The sequence below is a fragment of the Heterodontus francisci genome, unplaced genomic scaffold, assembly GCF_036365525.1.
Source record: "Heterodontus francisci isolate sHetFra1 unplaced genomic scaffold, sHetFra1.hap1 HAP1_SCAFFOLD_58, whole genome shotgun sequence".
Lineage (NCBI taxonomy): Eukaryota > Metazoa > Chordata > Chondrichthyes > Heterodontiformes > Heterodontidae > Heterodontus > Heterodontus francisci.
In genome coordinates, this window is record NW_027142006.1 from 6,380,337 (window position 1) to 6,397,644 (window position 17,308).

Here is a 17,308-nt window from a genome sequence, read left to right on the forward strand (position 1 = left end):
TGAGGTGGAGACAGGCTGCTGACCTTGCTGCCCCATGGCTTGGGATGACATTGGTGGCCGTCCTCTTGCTGCCTGAGGCCTGGAGGGCCCCGGCACACTGAGGGCCTCCTGCACAGGTACAGGGACCCCCCTCTGTCATCGAGGGTGATGGAGGCAGGCACTGGCATCACTTGTGTCACTGGCAGAGGGGCTTTGGAGCTACTGTCCACACCAGGAGCACCCTGAGAGGAGACCCCAGATGTAGCAGCCAGCTGCTCCTCCCCCTTATAAGACACATTTGTAACTCGCTGCTGACCTGAGAGGGACGTGGACCTGGTGAAGAGTTCAGGTGCCTCGTCCCCCCTCTCGCCTTGTCACCGCTGGATGGAGCTCTTGGACAAAGCGATGGAGTGCAGGTCTGCACACATCTCCGGCAGCCACTGATTGGTCGGCTGGATCTGGCTCTCCATCAGAGTCACCAATCTCTCCAGGAAGGAAGCCAGACACACCCCCATCAGAGACAGTACAGCATGCAAGGCCTGGATGGACTCCTCCATCATCCGAACTTGGGTACACATAACCTCTGGCAACTCTGCCAGATGTTGCCTGACCTCTTGCTGCAGCTTCAGCATTTCCCGTGTTGCTGGTGACACCAGAGGCACGTCATCAGCCTGGGACTCAGCATGGGCCTGGCCTCCCACAGACTTCCAACTGCCAGTGGCCTCGGCTGTCACAGCCTCCGTCAGCTGCCCGGGCCTGTCTGTGACGTGCTCACCAGCTTGTGTGCCCAAATCTAACAGCGAGTGGATACCCACCGAGTGAGGGTTTCTGTGCTGGTGGAGGGTGCAGAGGAATGATGTGACGGTGCACCCTCTGAGGCTCCCTCCTCCTCCTCAGAGGTGTCTGGCTGTCCCCCAGTCTCTCCAGCTCTTCGCTCTTGTCGTTCATCCTAGCCTGCATGTGAAAACAGGGACATTGAAGGGTTAGGGTCTGCCCATCGTGACATTCCAACCACCCCTACTGTGCAGCTCCATTGATGCAGTGGTGAACAGATGAGCAGTGTGGCTCCTTTGCAGCGGATGCACCCTTGTGCCCCAGGAGATGTTCATTCACTCTCTTAGGTAGGTGTCCCTGTCTCTACATCAGCTATGGAGCAGCTGCTTTGCTGCCCGGCCTGTTCCATGGCCTCCTCCTCCATCGGGATGAGGACATGGAGATAAGGCATCCACTGCCAGTCTTGACATACTCTTTCCGATTGTGGGCTGTCTTCTCCTGCAGCCACTATGATCAACAAAGTTAGTCTCCCAGCGGGGACAAACCCAATATCTCTGATGGTGATAGTCCAGCAGTCCATGATGTGGACACACATATTCCTCCTGCATGTGGCCCCTCTCGAGGGACTGTGTGAGTTTATACAATGACTGACGTGCACCTCCCACCGAGATGCAGCCAAGCCTCAGGCAGCATGTCCTGCTGCCCTTCCCCAATACACATGACTGGGTGGTCACTCCCTTTCCACCAAACACTCCCTCTCACTCTGCCATGCGCAATGTCCAAAGGGTACAAAGTGTTTTGAGTTTGTGCCTGAGCAGCCCGGATCCGGTCATTGACCCACTTCTTGCACTGGATCCATGTCTTGGGGGTGACCCCACGGCTGCTGACTTCACCTACTATCTCAAAGCAGCTTTGCTTGGTCAGGTGGACAGGTCTCCACCTCCCATCCCTTTGGAAGAGGACATTCCACCTATCTGTTGTCACCTGGAGGCGAACCTGCAGTAAGGCATCGCTAAACTATTGGACCATGGTCACTGCAGGCTCGCATTCAGCTCCTTATCTATCAGGCAGCAGAGACAGCAGAACGGGTCCTGGGGCATCAGTGACAGCAGAACGGGTCCTGGGACAGCAGAATGGGTCCTGGGCAGCAGAGGCAGCAGAACAGGTCCTGGGGCAGCAGATGCAGCAGAACAGGTCCTGGGGCAGCAGTGGCAGCAGAGGCAGCAGAACAGGTCCTGGGGCAGCAGATGCAGCAGAACAGGTCCTGGGGCAGCGGAGGCAGCAGAACAGGTCCTGGGGCAGCAGATGCAGCAGAGCAGGTCCTGGGGTAGCGGAGGCAGCAGAACAGGTCCTGGGGCAGCAGATGCAGCAGAACAGGTCCTGGGGTAGCGGAGGCAGCAGAACAGGTCCTGGGGCAGCAGATGCAGCAGAACGGGTCCTGGAGCAGCAGAGGCAGCAGAACGGGTCCTGGGGCAGCAGAACGGGCCCTGGGGCAGCAGAGGCAGCAGAATGGGTCTTGGGGCAGCAGAACGGGTTCTGGGACAGCAGAACGGGACCTGGGGCAGCAGAGGCAGCAGAACGGGTTCTGGGACAGCAGAGGCTGCACAACGGGTCCTGGGACAGAAGAGGCAGCAGAACGGGTTCTGGGACAGCAGAGGGCTCTCAGGAAGACACTCCTTTAAACCAGGCAGCAGTGAACACAGGTCTGGCAGTCCTTTCAATATGGTGCCAGCACCTGCCGTTGTGTCAGATGTCGGTGCCATCGGTGCCTCGTTCCCTGCCTCTGGTCCTTGTTTACATGGGCCCCACGCCTCCCCTTCATTAATTGGTCAGCTGCTCCGTGATCGGGGTCGGTCGGCCACATTTCACTCGTGTGGTGACGGCACCCACTCACGGTGTCTCTGCCGAGAGCCGCACCGTTAGTTTAAAATTCAGCCCATGGGGTCAAGAGTGGAAAATCTCCCCTCTGATTCTCTCTACTTAAACTGATGGAGACACCAAATTAAAACTGATGAAACCAGGGATTGTATCCTGGTTCTTCAATCTAGTGTTCTCCCAACTGAGCTATTCCATCCTCACTGTGAACTCATCTTCATTGGAGACAAATATAACTCCAGGTGGAATTTCCCCACCTGTTCATTCCTCACTTCAGGGGAATGGGACCCGACCAGATCGCGGAACTCAGATTATGTTAATGTTCTGCTCTTGATATCTTCATATTATCTTGCGTTTGAGCCACTTTTAATCAGGTTCACGGACAAATTCTTCCATCATCCCTTCTCCCACATTCTCTCTCTCTCATTCATTCTTTATTCCTCACAATCCAGAAAGGCTTAGGAATCAGAGCTCACTCCCAAACCCTCTGCACACAGACCTCTGTCTGTTACCCTGTTTGATCCAAGAGACCAGTCAATAAATTACACTCTTTATAAACACAGAAAGCTGCCTCAGAGTGTTGGACAGAGATAAATACACTGAAGTCTTTTTAAAAAAGTTCATCTTACGGGTTGTTACTGAGCCCACAGAGCAGGGCGGGCCCAGGCTCCAGCCCCAGCCCCAGCCTGTGCTGTGTTAGCTGATGCCACCTGGTGTGATACTGAGCCACACGGAGCAGGAAAGGGCCTGATTGTATTCATGGCCTGTGTTGAGTTAACTGATCCCACTCAGTGTGGTAGGAGCCACACAGAACAGAATGGACCCAGGCTCCTTCCTCAGCCTGAGGGATGATAGTTCTTCTCACACATTGTTGTACAGAGCCCCACACAGAACAGGGAAATCTCAGGCTCCATCCCCGGCCTGTGGTATTTTACTTCATCGCACCTGGTATGGTACGGAGTCCCCAGAGCAGGAAAGATCCAGCTTCCATCTCCGGCCTGTGCTGAATTAGCTGATCTGACCTGGTTGGCACTGAACCGCAATCAGGGAAGGATGGGCCGAGGCTCCATGGCCTGTGGTGTGTTAGTTATTCTCATTTGGTGAGGTACTGAGCACTATATAGAGCAGGATGGGCCTGTGCTCAGTGAGCTGATCTCACCTTGTGTGGTTCTGAGACCCACACACAAAGCAGGACAGGCCTAGGCCTCATCCCCGGCCTGTGTTCAATTAGCTGATCTCATCCAAAAGATTTTGATAAGGTTCCACACAAGAAGCTTCTCTATAAGATTAAAGTCCCTGGTATCAGTGGTAATATATTGATCTGGATTGGGAACTGACTGGCAGGACGTAGGCAGAAAGTAGTTACAGATGGATCTGGATCTATTTGGAGACCAGTTACCAATGGTATCTCACAGGGATCGGTGTTGGGACTGTTGCTCTTTACTATTTTTATTAATGATCTGGATGTAGGTGTAGGGGGCACCATCTGTAAATTTACAGATGATTTGAAGATCTGTGCGAGTGTTCAGACTGTAAACGATACTCGACTGTTTCAGGCTGATCTTAATGTGTTGGCAGATTGGGTTCATGACTGGTAAATTATGTTTAATTTGGGTAAGTGCAGTGTTATTCATGTGGACAGGGCGAATGCTCAACATTCATACACCCTTCAGGGAAAAACATTATAAAGTAGGTGGAAAAAAGAAAATAATTTTGAGCAGAGATCTGGATGTTCTCGTGCACAGATCTCTAAAGGTACAGCAGCAATGCTGTGAAGTGATAGTTGGAGCAAATAGAGGGTTGGGCTGCATTCAGAGGATAATTGCATATAAGATGGGGCATATTCTTTCATGGGATGTGAGCGACACTGGCAAGTCCAGAATTTGTTACCCATCCCTAATTGTCCTTGACAAGGTGGCGGTGAGCTCCCTTCTCGAATTGCTGCACTCCATGTCGTGTAGGTACACCCACAGTGCTGTTAGGAAGGGAGATCCAGGATTTTGACCCAGCATCAGTGAATGAACAGCGATATATTTGCAGATCAGATGGTGTGTGACTTGGAGGGGAGCTTGCACATGGTGGTGTTTCCATGCATCTGCAGCCCTTGTCCTTCAAGGTGGTGGAGGTCTTCCGTTTGGAAGGTGCTGTCTGCGGAGCCTTGGTGAGTTGCAGCAGTGCATCTGGTAGATGGTACACACTACTGCCACTGTGCGTCAGTGGTGAAGGGAGTGAATGTTTAAGGTGGTGAATGGGGTGACAATCAAGGCGGCTGCTTTGTCCTGAACAGTGTCGAGTTTCTAGAGTATTGTTGGTGCTGCACTCATCCTGGTTTGTGCCTTGTAGATGGTTGACAAGTTTTGGAGAGTCAAAAATCACAAAATTATTACAGTGGAGAAGGAGGCCATTGGGCCCATTGTGTCTGCATAGAATCATAGAACATAGAAAGTTTACAGCACAGGCAGGCCAAAAAACGAGCCACCCAGCTGAATCCCATTGTCCAGCATTTGGACCATCGCCCTGCAGGTTCAGGTACTTGAGGTGCACATCCAGACTCCTTTTAAATGAGTTGAGGGTTTCTGCCTCAGCTACCCTTACAGGCAGTGAGTTCCAGACTCCCACAGCCCTCTGGGTGAAAAAACCTTTCCTCATCTCCCCTCTAATTGTTCAACACATCACTTTAAATCTATGCCCCCTAGTCACTGACCTCCCTACTAAGGGAAACAGACCCTTCCCATCCATTCTATCCAGACCCCTCACAATTTTGTACATTTCAATCAAATCTCCCCTCAGCCTCTTCTATTCCAAGGAGAACAACCCCAGTCTATCCAATCTTTACTCATAGCTGCATTTTTCCAGTCCTGGCAACATCCTCGTAAATCTCCTCTGTAACCTCTCTAGTGCAATTACATCCTTTCTGGAATGAGGTGACCAGAACTGCACACAGAACTCAAGTTGTGGCCTAACTAATGATTTATACAGTTCCAGCATAACCTCCCTGCTCTTATATTCTGTACATAGGATAATAAAGGAAAGGATTCCATAAGCCTTCCAAACCAACTTATCAACCCATCCTGCTACTTTCAGGGATTTGTGGATATTCACTTCAAGGTCCCTCACTTCCTCTACACCTCTCAGCATTCACCCATTAATTGTGTCTTCCTTTGCTGTGTTTGACCTCACCAAAGGCATCACCTCACACTTCTCCAAGTTGAATTCCATTTGCCACTTTTCTGCCCACCTGACCAGTCCATTTCTCCAGCTCTCCTAATGAGCATTTCACCATGTGCCTTGAGCTGAGTTACTCATCACAGAATTCCCACTGTCTGATTTACTCTTGTAGCCAGAGTATGTATATGAATGGTCTAGTTTAGCTTTTGTCAATGGTAACCCCCAGGATGTTGATGGTGGGGGGATTCAGCGATGGTAATGCTGTTGAACGTCAAAGGGAGATGGTTACATTCTCTCTTGTTGGAGATGGTCATTGCCTGGTACTTATGTGGTGTGAATGTTACTTGCCACTTAGCAGCCCAAGTCTGAATGTTGTCCAGGTCTTGCTGCTTCTGGACATGGACTCCTTCAGTATCTGAGATGTCCCGAATTTGTCCTTTTATGAAACCTTGGTCAGGACTCACTTGGAATATTGTCTCCAGTCTTGGTCTCCTCACATGATGGGTGATATTGAGGCTTTGGAAAGGGTACAGAGGAGAGATATTCAACGAATTCCCAGTATAAGACATCTTGGTTATCAAGTCAGACCAGAAGAGTTGGGACCCTACACCTTAGAGAAACCTAGACTGAGGGGTGATCCGATTGAGGTTCATAAATAATGAAGGGTCCAATTCAGCATGGGAGAGGAGTCATAACTTTGTATTGGAAAAGGCCAGATGGCACCCGGATCACATTAAATTTCATTTTCAGTGGTGTTTTGATGTACCAGGATGGCCGAGTGGTTAAGGTGTTGGACTTAAGATCCAATAGACATGTGTCTGCGTGGGTTCAAACCCCACTCCTGCTATCTGTGCTTACAAAATGTTACTTTTTCTTTCCCTGACTTTTGCCTTGCACCATCATCTCTTCTGTCATTTCATCACTCTTACCTTCCAACTGATCACAGCTTCCGATTATTTGATCTGCCCCAGCACCGTTCCTTGGCTCTGCGCTTGCTTATAAACTGGTAAATCTTTAACTTAATCTCCTCTGTACCCTGACAATGACCTTCTCATCCTTCCTGGATTGTGGTTCCTCACAGGATCCCTGCCTCTCCCACTCCCCTCCAGGCAACTGAAGGCCCTGAGCCTTGGTCTCGCTTTATACGCTAGCTGGTAGTTGATTCCTTGCAGGTCTGCCACCGCTCAGGAGAAGCTCAAAACCCAGATCAAGCAAAGTATCAAGAGGAATGTGAACAAAGGTTCCCTGGTGCAGAGCAAGGGACAGGGAGCCTCCGGCTCCTTCAAAATCAGCAAGAAGGAAAACTGAGGGAAAAGTGGGAAAGAAGGTGAAGAAACCAGCACACAAGAAATCTTCAGTGAAGAAACCAGCAGACAAGAAATCTTTAGTGAAGAAACCAGCAGACGTGAAAGTGACAACAAAGAAAGTAACAGCCAAGAAAACGAGCAGCAAGGCGGCGGCAACGCCAAATAAGGTGGTGAAGAAAGCAGCGCTTCAGAAAAAGTCTCCTGCGAAGAAGGTCAAAAAAGGCAAGAGTGCGGCGGGCGGAAAGGCGCTGAAGAAAGTGCAGACATGGAAGAGCAAGGTCAAGCCGAAAGCAGCGAAGGCTCAGAAAGCAGGGTCTGGAAAGAAGTGAAAGAGTGCGGGAAACTTGTAAACATCTGAACACAAAGGCTCTTCTCAGAGCCACCCACATCTCTCAGGAAAGAGCTGATCCCCTGATCAAATGATCCCTGTCCCGGCCCCGCCTGCAGATTCCACATGGAAATGATTTGGAGTAAATCCAGGATCCCTGGTGACTCCCCTCCACCCAGCCCTTTCCCCACTCTCTGTAATAAAACAGAGGGATATCCGGCCCTCACTCTAACTGGAGATGTGTTCGGTGCAGTCTCAGTTCACAAATTCAGGGGGAGAGTCTGTAAGACAGGAACACTGGCAGAGAAACCCCACCTCACAACTCAAACCCCAACACATGAGTTTCTCCAATTCAGCTGGAGTCGGGTGACAACAGGAGCTGGGATAGGCTGTAATCGGGAATGTGAAGAATGGATTTGTTCAGGGAGGAATGTACCTGGAATCTCCGAAAATAATAGTTCCTTATTTCCCCAGATGACACATTCTGCAGTGAGAGTGAAAAGTCTCTTCACTGCTTCACATTTACTAATTGTTTGGTTCTAGATGAATGATGATTCAGAGAGTAATGACAGGAACTGAAGCTTCTCTCACACCAGCCCTTGAATGACTCAGTGTGAAGTGTCCAATGTGTGAAGCTACTGCCAGGGTTTGTCAATCTGAACAGTTTCAGCTCAGTTACTGCGGGCCTGGAATCCCCGCAGTTTGACTCTGTCTCTGATTGGTCACCCGCTTCTCAATCCAATTCTTAACCAATAGGAGAATCACATATAAGTAAATAGAAGTTCTCATTGGCTTAGATTTTCCAATTGGAAATAGCCCGGCAATTCAAGAGCAGGAAGGAATTGAAATGATGGAAAATTTCAATTTTCAGGCAACAATTTTAAAACCTCTCATTTTATGTTCTGTTTTACTGTATTTACCGTCACAAAATCCTGACGCGATTTTAGGAATCGTTTTCATTTGTCAATCTGTTAACTGTAAGCGGCGGGAGGAAGGTCCGGTTCAGCAATTTAAAACGGGACAAATATCAGCTTCCTCTCTGTAAAAGGAACACATTAGCGACTAACCGCTTCTCACAGGCTTCTCGGGGACTGACAGAAACGAGCGGTTTCTGATCTTTTCTCCTGAAAGAGGCGGATAATGCTGCAGGGAGCAATGAACTGCCCTTCACTTTCTGGCTGCTAATACACCCCTGACTTTAAACAGTTCAAACAGTGACTGATGCTTCTGCCGGAAAATGAGCAGATTCACCAGAATGATCCCGGTCCATCATGGCCAAAGACATCCAGCTGGCCCGCCGCATCCGCGGGCAACGCACCTAAAACCCAGCTTCAGTAACAAGTGTAACAAGGGCTCTTTTCAGAGCCACCAAATCAGCAAAGGAAAGAGCTGCCATCTCTGTTCATCATCAAATCCATTAGATTGAAGGGGCGGTCACATGGTTTCTGTTTTGTCACATCACTTTCCCGAAAGGCCTGTAGGACTGAGAACTGATCTGGAATTTAGAAAGCAGCATTACCGGAGACTCATTGCTGCTCAGCACAATCTCAACCCCGCTCCTGGGATCCGTTAGCTGGCATTTGGGGAAAAGAAATGTATCCCAGTTTTATTTGGAAGGCATTAATGGAGCCGGGTCCGTTCACATGAGGGTTATTTACAAACATTAACCAATGAGTTCACTAATATTTGAATCCATTGGAGATCAGTACACAGGATATGTAAGTTAGCTCGGTCACTCTGACTGAAACCGCCAGTTCCCCGGGGCTGCAGACCCTGACACTGCGGGCAGAGTATCCCCGACTCTATCCCACTGCCGGATGAACCAGACAGCTCTGTGTCCGGAGAATAGGGAGGGCCGGGAGGAAGGCACATATTAAAGCGCTGCATTGGACTCAGCTCCTGTGTGTGCACAACTCTCACTGATTCTGTCCTCTGGGAACAGTGCGGTCTAAACAGATCAGGTTGGGAGAGAAACACACAGTCCGAGAATGGCCTCTTCCTTCCTGCATTTACTCTGTTCCGGGAGCAGATTCTCATTGAGAAGCGGCGCTCAGATCACCAGAGAGAAAAAAAAAACACAATTCAAACTGTCCAAATGAAAAACAGAGAATTAACCCGGACACTTCCATTATTAAATGAATTCATCAGCTCCGAACCAGTTCCCGTTAATGTACCGGGATAATCTCGGGATTTATATAATCGAAGGCAGCGGGATTTATTAAATTGTTGATTCTGACACCCTGTAGTTCACTTCTTCACTTAACTAGAGGGGGAGATGTGTGAGCAGAGAAACAGAGCGAAATCCAGAGAGGGAACTGAAAACACACCTGGACAGATGTGAAACAGGTCAATCAACTGTTACAATAACTCCATCTCTGACTCCCTCCTGACAGTAACCAGTCCTTTCACAGAGACCGTGGGTGGCTCTGAAAAGAGCCTTTGGTTTATTTGATGACATTTTGGCCGCTTTACTTTTTCTGGGAGCTCTGAGTGCTGGTTTTCTTGGGCAGCAGCACGGCCTGGATATTAGGCAGCACCCCGCCCTGAGCGATGGTCACCCCTCCCAGCAGCTTGTTGAGCTCCTCGTTGTTGCGGACGGCCAGCTGCAGTTGTCTGGGGATGATGCGGCTCTTCTTGTTGTCCCGGGCCGCGTTACCGGCCAGCTCGAGGATTTCAGCGGTCAGATACTCGAGCACAGCAGCCAGATAGATCGGGGCTCCGGCACCCACACGCTCAGCATAGTTGCCCTTTCTCAGGAGCCTGTGAACACGGCCAACTGGGAACTGCAGTCCAGCCCGGGAGGAGTGAGACTTGGCCTTGGCCCGAGCTTTCCCGCTGGTCTTTCCTCTTCCAGACATTTCCACAATCTCACAAATACTTTCACAAAGAATGAATAATTTCCTTAGCATTGATAGCAGGTTGTAGGCAGTCAGGGTGGCCGAGCGGTCTAAGGCGCTGCGTTCAGGTCGCAGTCTCTATGGGAAGCGTGTGTTCGAATGCACAATTCTGAGAAGTTGTGTTTTGACTGCACTGGAGGCGTTTGGGAGCAGTGGCAAAGAGAAAACAAGAAAGAACATGAACAAACAAAGTAACAATGGACCCAAAGATGTTGCATCAAAACATGAGAGGAAGAGGCAACAAAGCAAACAGCAGGGCACATAAAAGATCAAAAATGTAACCTTTGTATCGGGGTGGAAGATGTTGCCAATATCCTTAATGAATACTTTACTGTTTTCCCGAATGAGAGGGTGATGCAGATATTGTTATTAAGGAGGAGGAGTGTGAAGTATTGGACGTGATAACTTAAGGAGAGAGGAAGTCTTAATGGGATGAGCATCCTTGAATGTGGATAAATCATCAGGACCAGATGAAATGTACCCCAGGCTGTTGAAAGAAGCCAGGGAAGAACTAGTGGAAGGTCTGACCATCATTTTCCAATCCCTCACTGGATACAGGTGTGGTGCCAGAGGATTGGAGGTCTTGTTACTTTGCAATAAAAGCAAAATACGAGGCAGATCAAGCATGGCTGATCATTTCGAGTAGAGAAACAGGGCTGAATTCCCTGAACCAGTGCTACAGCTTTCAGAATAGCAGGAGCCTATACACACCTGATGGGTTCAACTTAAACAAAAGAGCTGGAGGTGTTGACAGTCAGAACAGATAAAATGTGGAGGTGTGTTTGAAGCAGATTCTGTGTGGTTACTGTAGTTGTACTATGGAGTTATTTCAAGGAGGTGATTCTGAATGTAATGGATCAACGTGGACCCGTCCAAGGCAAAGGTTCTAAGCTTCCCTGTGATCCAGCCTGGTTGGGCGGAACTGAAGCAAACAAATCATCCAGAAGAGGAAAAGATATGTAAGGCCATGAAAGCACAGAATTCAGAAGGATGCAATACCAGATGTTATGGCAAGAGTGTAAAACAGCAACAGACTGGTGAATAAAACTTTCCCATTGAATGAGACAAGAGAAAAGGGTAATAATAGTGTCAGAGGTGAGTTGTGACACTATTCACATTCCACCTTGATCTGAATAGGACTGTTGAAGGGAGTGATTGAGAAGAATAGAGGAGAAATGAAAAGAAAGGAGAAATAAACAAAAGGTCTTTTGATTTTAGAATGCTTGTTTTTGGAAATGACAGACTGTAAAGTGTGTGTGTCAGAAGATATAGAGCGAAGTTGGGTATGACAAGATCACAGGAAAGTTGTGCCCTGAGACAAGGTGTGTGTTGACAGGAAATCTGCTTTCTTTTGCACAATATGTATTTTATTCATATAATTTGTGCAATTACATTGCAAAGCAGTTCAAATTTAATATTACATAAGGTACAATACAGATCAGTTTCCTTCAATAATGTACATGATGTATCTCACAATCCCTGCCTGCACAGGTTATATTTACAGTATTTACATTACACATCAAACATTCTCTGGTGCAAACAGCTCGAGGGGTTTTACACAGGTTCCAGCCCCTCACTGTACTATGGCCTACTAGGGCCTCAGACTGCAGCCTTTCCCCATTGAGTCTCCATGGTGGCTTCCCCAAGCTTTAATGCCGTCCCACAGCACATAGTCTTGGACGTTGCAATGTGCCAGTCTGCAACACTCGGTCATGGACAGCTCTTTGCACTGGAATACCTGTCCCACGGCCGGGCTCGTTCTCAATAGAGATCATTTCAAATGAACATTTCCTAAATCCGTGCTTTCTCTCTCGCAATAAAGAGAACAGGATGTCTAGCAGATTCAGTGTGAGACGATAACACTGCCGGGTAAAGGCCGCTTTCCAACTCCAATCTTAACACAGGAGATTCCCCAAACAGCTGCAGTAAGGTGTTTGTAAACTGCAGGAAGCGGATGTGTGTGGAAATGGTGATGTTACTGAGGAGGTTTCTTAGTATAGAATGGATTATGTTTAGGTGGGAATATTACTGAGTGTTAATTGCATCGGGACCATATTTAAAAGCTCCGGCTTTCTGGAAAGCCTTGACTATGAAGGCCGAGTCTGGAAGGGTTTGTGTGGAGAGCTGGGTTTTGGTTCTACTGTTAATAAAGGGTTTGAAATTGGCAGCCCGGAGGAAACTGGAGGTGGAGCTGAAAGATGAGGGGCCGTTCTCTCTCTGTCTGTCACTCTGGGTGTCTCCTCCATCTAGTTCTCTGTTTAATCTTCACTCGTGTCTCCTCCCCTCCCTGCTCTCACTCTGCCTTTCTCAGCAAGGTCCAGGTGGCCTGTATAAACAGGAGCCTGACAGAACCAGTCTCTTTTATTGTGCACTGATTTGAGGAAAGAATCAACATGTCTGCCAGTAAACAAGAGTATGCTCCAGGCTGGCAGCATGTTAGAATCCATGAGGAAAGGCATCATCATCCTCATCGACAAGCAGAAGGGGGAGAGGACAGAAATCAGAAATTGGTGGCCCAATTTCTGCTTAATGCTGACTACAAGATTCTGTCAAAAGACATAGCCAGTCGATTCAAGTCTGCTCTGGAGTTGGTAATTCACCCTGATCAGACCTATACTATACCAGGCAGGACAATCTCTGATAGCTTTGCGCTACTCAGGGATATGATCACCTATGTACGGGACAGGAGGGTGGACACCTGCCTCATCAGCCTGGACCAGGAGAAGGCTTTTGACAGGATATCGCACACTTACATGATGGATGTGCATTCCAAAATGGGGTTTGGGGAGGGAATCTGCAATTGGATCAAACTACTCTACACAAACATCAGTAGTGCAGTCTCAATCAATGGGTGGGAAACAGAAAGTTTCCCGATCCAATCTGGAGTCAGACAGGGCTGTCCTCTCTCCCCTGTCTTGTTTGTTTGCAGTATTGAACCCTTTGCTGAGTCTATTAGGAAGAATGCGAGCATCAGAGGGGTGATAATCCCAGGCAGCGGAGGCACTCAGGTTAAAACCTCCCTGTACATGGATGACGTCGCCGTTTTATGCTCGGATCCACTGTCTGTGCGCAGAGTGATGAGCATCTGCGACCAGCTCGAACTGGCCTTGGGAGCCAATGTTAAACACGGCAAGAGCGAGGCCATGTTCTTTGGGAACTCGGCTGACCGATCCTTTGTCCCCTTCACCGTTAGGTCAGATTACCTGAAGGTGCTGGGGATATGGTTTGGAAGGGCTGAGACGTGCACCAAAACCTGGAAGGAGCGAGTAGCCAGGGTACAACATAAGCTGAGCATGTGGGAGCAGCGATCTCTCTCCATTATGGATAAGAACCTGGTCATCAGGTGCGAGGCGCTCACATTGCTGTGCCTGGTGCAGGTCTGGCCCATACCGCATTCCTGCGCTGTGGCGATCACCTGAGCCATTTTCCGCTTCATCTGGGGATCCAAAATGATCCGGGTCCGGAGGGACACGATGTTCAAACCTCTGGATAAGGGCGGGAAAAATGTACCCAACGTCGCCTTCATCCTTATGGCTACCTTTGTGTGCGGCTGCATCAAGCTGTGTGTCGATACCCAGTTTGCAAACTTCAAGTGTCACTACGTGCTGTGGTTCCATCTGTCCCCAGTGTTGCAAAGGATGGGCCTGGTCATATTGCCGCGGAATGCTCCATCCAGTTGGACTGTGCCGTACTGCCTATCCTTCATGGAAAAGTTTCTGTGGAAAAACACCTTTGACCACCAATCCATCAGGCAGTGGTCTGCACGGAATATCCTCAAGGCCCTACGGGAAAAGGAGATGGTGGATCCTGTCGGATGGTCCCCTGAGCAGAAGTCCAAAGTCATTTGGCAGAATGCCTCATCACCAGAACTTTCAAACAAGCACCAAGATGTAGCCTGGCTGATGGTGAGAAGAGCCCTCCCTGTCAGATCCTTCCTGCACACCCGAAGTCTCACCCCATCCACACGCGGCCCTCGAGGTGGCTGTGGTGGAAAAGAGACGTAGCCCACCTCTTTCTGGAATGTGTCTTTGCAAAGCAGGTGTGGAAGAGATGCAGTGGTTTTTGTCGAGGTTCATCCCAAGCAGCTCTGTTGCACAGGAGTCTGTGCTCTATGGGCTGTTCCCAGGGACGCACACCGAGGTAAACATCAACTGTTGCTGGAAGACTATCAATTCGTTGAAAGACGCTCTTTGGTCTGCCCGAAACTTGCTGGTCTTCCAGTGCAAAGAGTTGTCCATGACCGAATGTTGCAGACTGACACATTCCAAGGTCCAGGACTACGTGCTGAGGGACGCACTAAAACTTGGGGCAGCCGCAGCAAAGGCTCAATGTGGAAAGACCACAGTGTAAGGTCCCCTCACCAAGCTGAACTGAGGAGCTGGAACCATGGGAAACCACTCGAACTGTTCGCCAGAAAATATTTGTTTGCTGTAAAATGTACATGGCATGACAATGAAATGGAAGGGTTGTGAGGTAACTCACTCCTGTATTGAAGGAAACCGATCTCCTTTGCATTCTTTGTATTGTTTGACTTGGTGCTTTTTGGAACTGTTTTGTAATGTATTTTTTTTTTACAGATTTTTATGAATAAAGTATATTTTGGAAATTAATAAAAGAAAGTCTGGCAGAGGTAAAGGAGGCAAAGGACTGGGCAAAGACGGAGCAAAGCGGCACCGCAAAGTGCTTCGTGATAATATCCAGGGCATCACCAAACCAGCAATCCGCCGCCTGGCTCGCCGTGGCGGGGTCAAGCGGATCTCAGGTTTGATCTATGAGGAGACTCGCGGGGTGTTGAAGGTTTTCCTGGAGAATGTGATCAGGGATGCGGTCACCGACACTGAACACGCCAAGCGCAAGACGGTCACTGCCATGGATGTGGTGTACGCTCTGAAACGGCAGGGCCACACTCTCTACGAATTCAGCCGCTGAACAACTCGACCCTTTCCAGCAAACACAACAAAGGCTCTTCTGAGAGCCACCCACCGCCTCACAGAGAGAGCAGTGACCTGGAAACGGGAGCTGGGATAGGCTGTTTAGAAATGTCTGGAATAAATCTGTGCTGTGTTCGAGATACAAAACTAGAATCCCCAAATTTGACATTTCATTTGCAGCAAGGATGTGCAGTGGATTTGATTTTCTGAACGGGCTGTATCAACAGTACCCGAGGCTCTACAGTTAGTTATTTCCCCAGTCCACACATGCCCTCAGTGAAAAGCCACATCACTCCTCCAGAATCACTCATTGTTTTCATAGAATTTCAAAATGATTTCGCTGCAATGAGAGAATCCGGGAGCTTTGCAGCAGCCGTCACTGGAACCAGACCCACTTGTGATGTTATTTCCCCCGGGACGGTGTTTCCTGCACTGAAACTGACAGGGTTTGTGAAACTGATCAGTTTCAGCTCATTCATTCAGGGACCTGGAATTCCCGCAGTTTGAGCCCGCGCTATCCAGAGCCCACTTCTGATTGGTCACCCTCTTCCCATTCGCATGTCTTAACCAATTGCCGAGCCTCGAATTAGAAAATACAGCAAATCATTGGCTTAAATTGTCGTCCTGGCAGAAAGTTTGAATTCAAAAAAGCCGCCAATTTCAGTGTTGGGCAGAATCGAATTCCTCAACGAATCTCAAGAACGAATTGGCAGCACATTTTATACTTTCCCCGATTTTCCTTTCCATCGATTGGGGTGCTAATTCACTCGGGTGCGTTTGCTAATACTAACTGTAATCCTCAGATCCATTTAACATTTCAGAAATCCTATTAAATACAACAGGAATTTTATGATTGAATTTCCATTGGAAGATAGTGAATTAGCACCCCGATCGATGGAAAGGAAAATCGGGCAGAGGATAAAATGTGCTGCCAATTCGTTATTGTGATTTGTTTATATAACTGACCAGGATTGACTTCACCCGAACGCAGCTACTAGCTCCCACCCCACTGACCGCTCTCCCCCCTCTGCAACTCGCTTTCTCCCCCTCCTCCCTACTGGCGAAATTCCGCACTCTGGCTGTTCGCTCTCTGCACCCCCACCCCCCCCCCCCCACCCTGTCCCAGCCCAGCCCACAGCTGCTAGCTCTGGCCGTGACACTCGCTCCCACATTTCTTCACCAGGCGCCACCTGTAGAAGCAGGAGGGCCGCAAGGGGTGACGGGGCGACGTAGGAGTGAGTGGCTGAGAGGAGGGAAGCGGCACGGTCTGGAGCGAGTGGCCAGAGAGTGGGGTGGTGCGAAGCGAGGAACAACTGGCCAGGTGAGTGGGGAGGGGGGAGCAGCGATGTCTGGAGTGTGTTGCCGAGGGGGGAGAGCGACAGCTTCAAAATCTCCCATTCAGCCACTTCCTCCAGCCAAGTGGTGGGGGGATGGGGTGGCTAGATACCCAATGACACTTTATCACGCATGCACGAAGATGGATTTGTTGCGGAAATCTGATGATGTTAGCGCTGCAAAATGCTCGAGTATCTGACCGCTGAAATCCTCGAGCTGGCCGGTAACGTGGCCCGGGACAACAAGAAGACCCGCATCAATCCCAGACACCTGCAACTGGCCGTCCGCAACAACGAGGAGCTCATCAAGCTGCTGGGAGGGGTGACCATCGCTTAGGGTGGGGTGCTGCCTAATATCCAGGCCTTGCTGCTGCCCAAGAAAACCAGCGCTCAGAGCTCCCAGAAAAAGTAAAGCGGCCGAAATGACATCTAATAAACCAAAGGCTCTTTTCAGAGCCACCCACAGTCTCTGTGAAAGGGCTGATTACTGTCAGGAGGGAAGCAGAGATGGAGTTATTGTAACAGTGGATTGACGTGTTGCACATCTGTCCAGCTGTGTTTTCATTTTGCTCTGTTTTTCTGCTCACACATCTCCCCCTCTAGTTAATTGCAGAACTGAACTACAGGGTGTCAGAATCAACAATTCCCAGGATTGGGGGTGAGATTGTGCTGAGCAGCAATGAGCCTCCAGTAATGCTGCTTTCTAAATTCCAGA

The 17,308-nt window shown here is 49.2% G+C and overlaps 1 protein-coding gene and 1 non-coding gene across 2 annotated transcripts; one reads left to right on the top strand and one right to left on the bottom strand.

Annotated features, from left to right (window-relative positions):
- The first annotated feature begins 6,560 nt into the window (after nucleotides 1–6,560).
- trnal-uaa (transfer RNA leucine (anticodon UAA)) lies at nucleotides 6,561–6,643 on the top strand. The gene has a single exon. It is a non-coding gene; the product is annotated as a tRNA-Leu (tRNA).
- A 3,277-nt stretch (nucleotides 6,644–9,920) lies between these two features.
- Nucleotides 9,921–10,289, bottom strand: LOC137365853 (histone H2A-like; the record flags this gene model as incomplete). Its single annotated transcript, XM_068028096.1, has 1 exon — nucleotides 9,921–10,289. A coding segment is annotated over exon 1 (369 nt), but the record flags the coding sequence as incomplete, so codon positions are not given.
- Nucleotides 10,290–17,308: the final 7,019 nt, after the last annotated feature.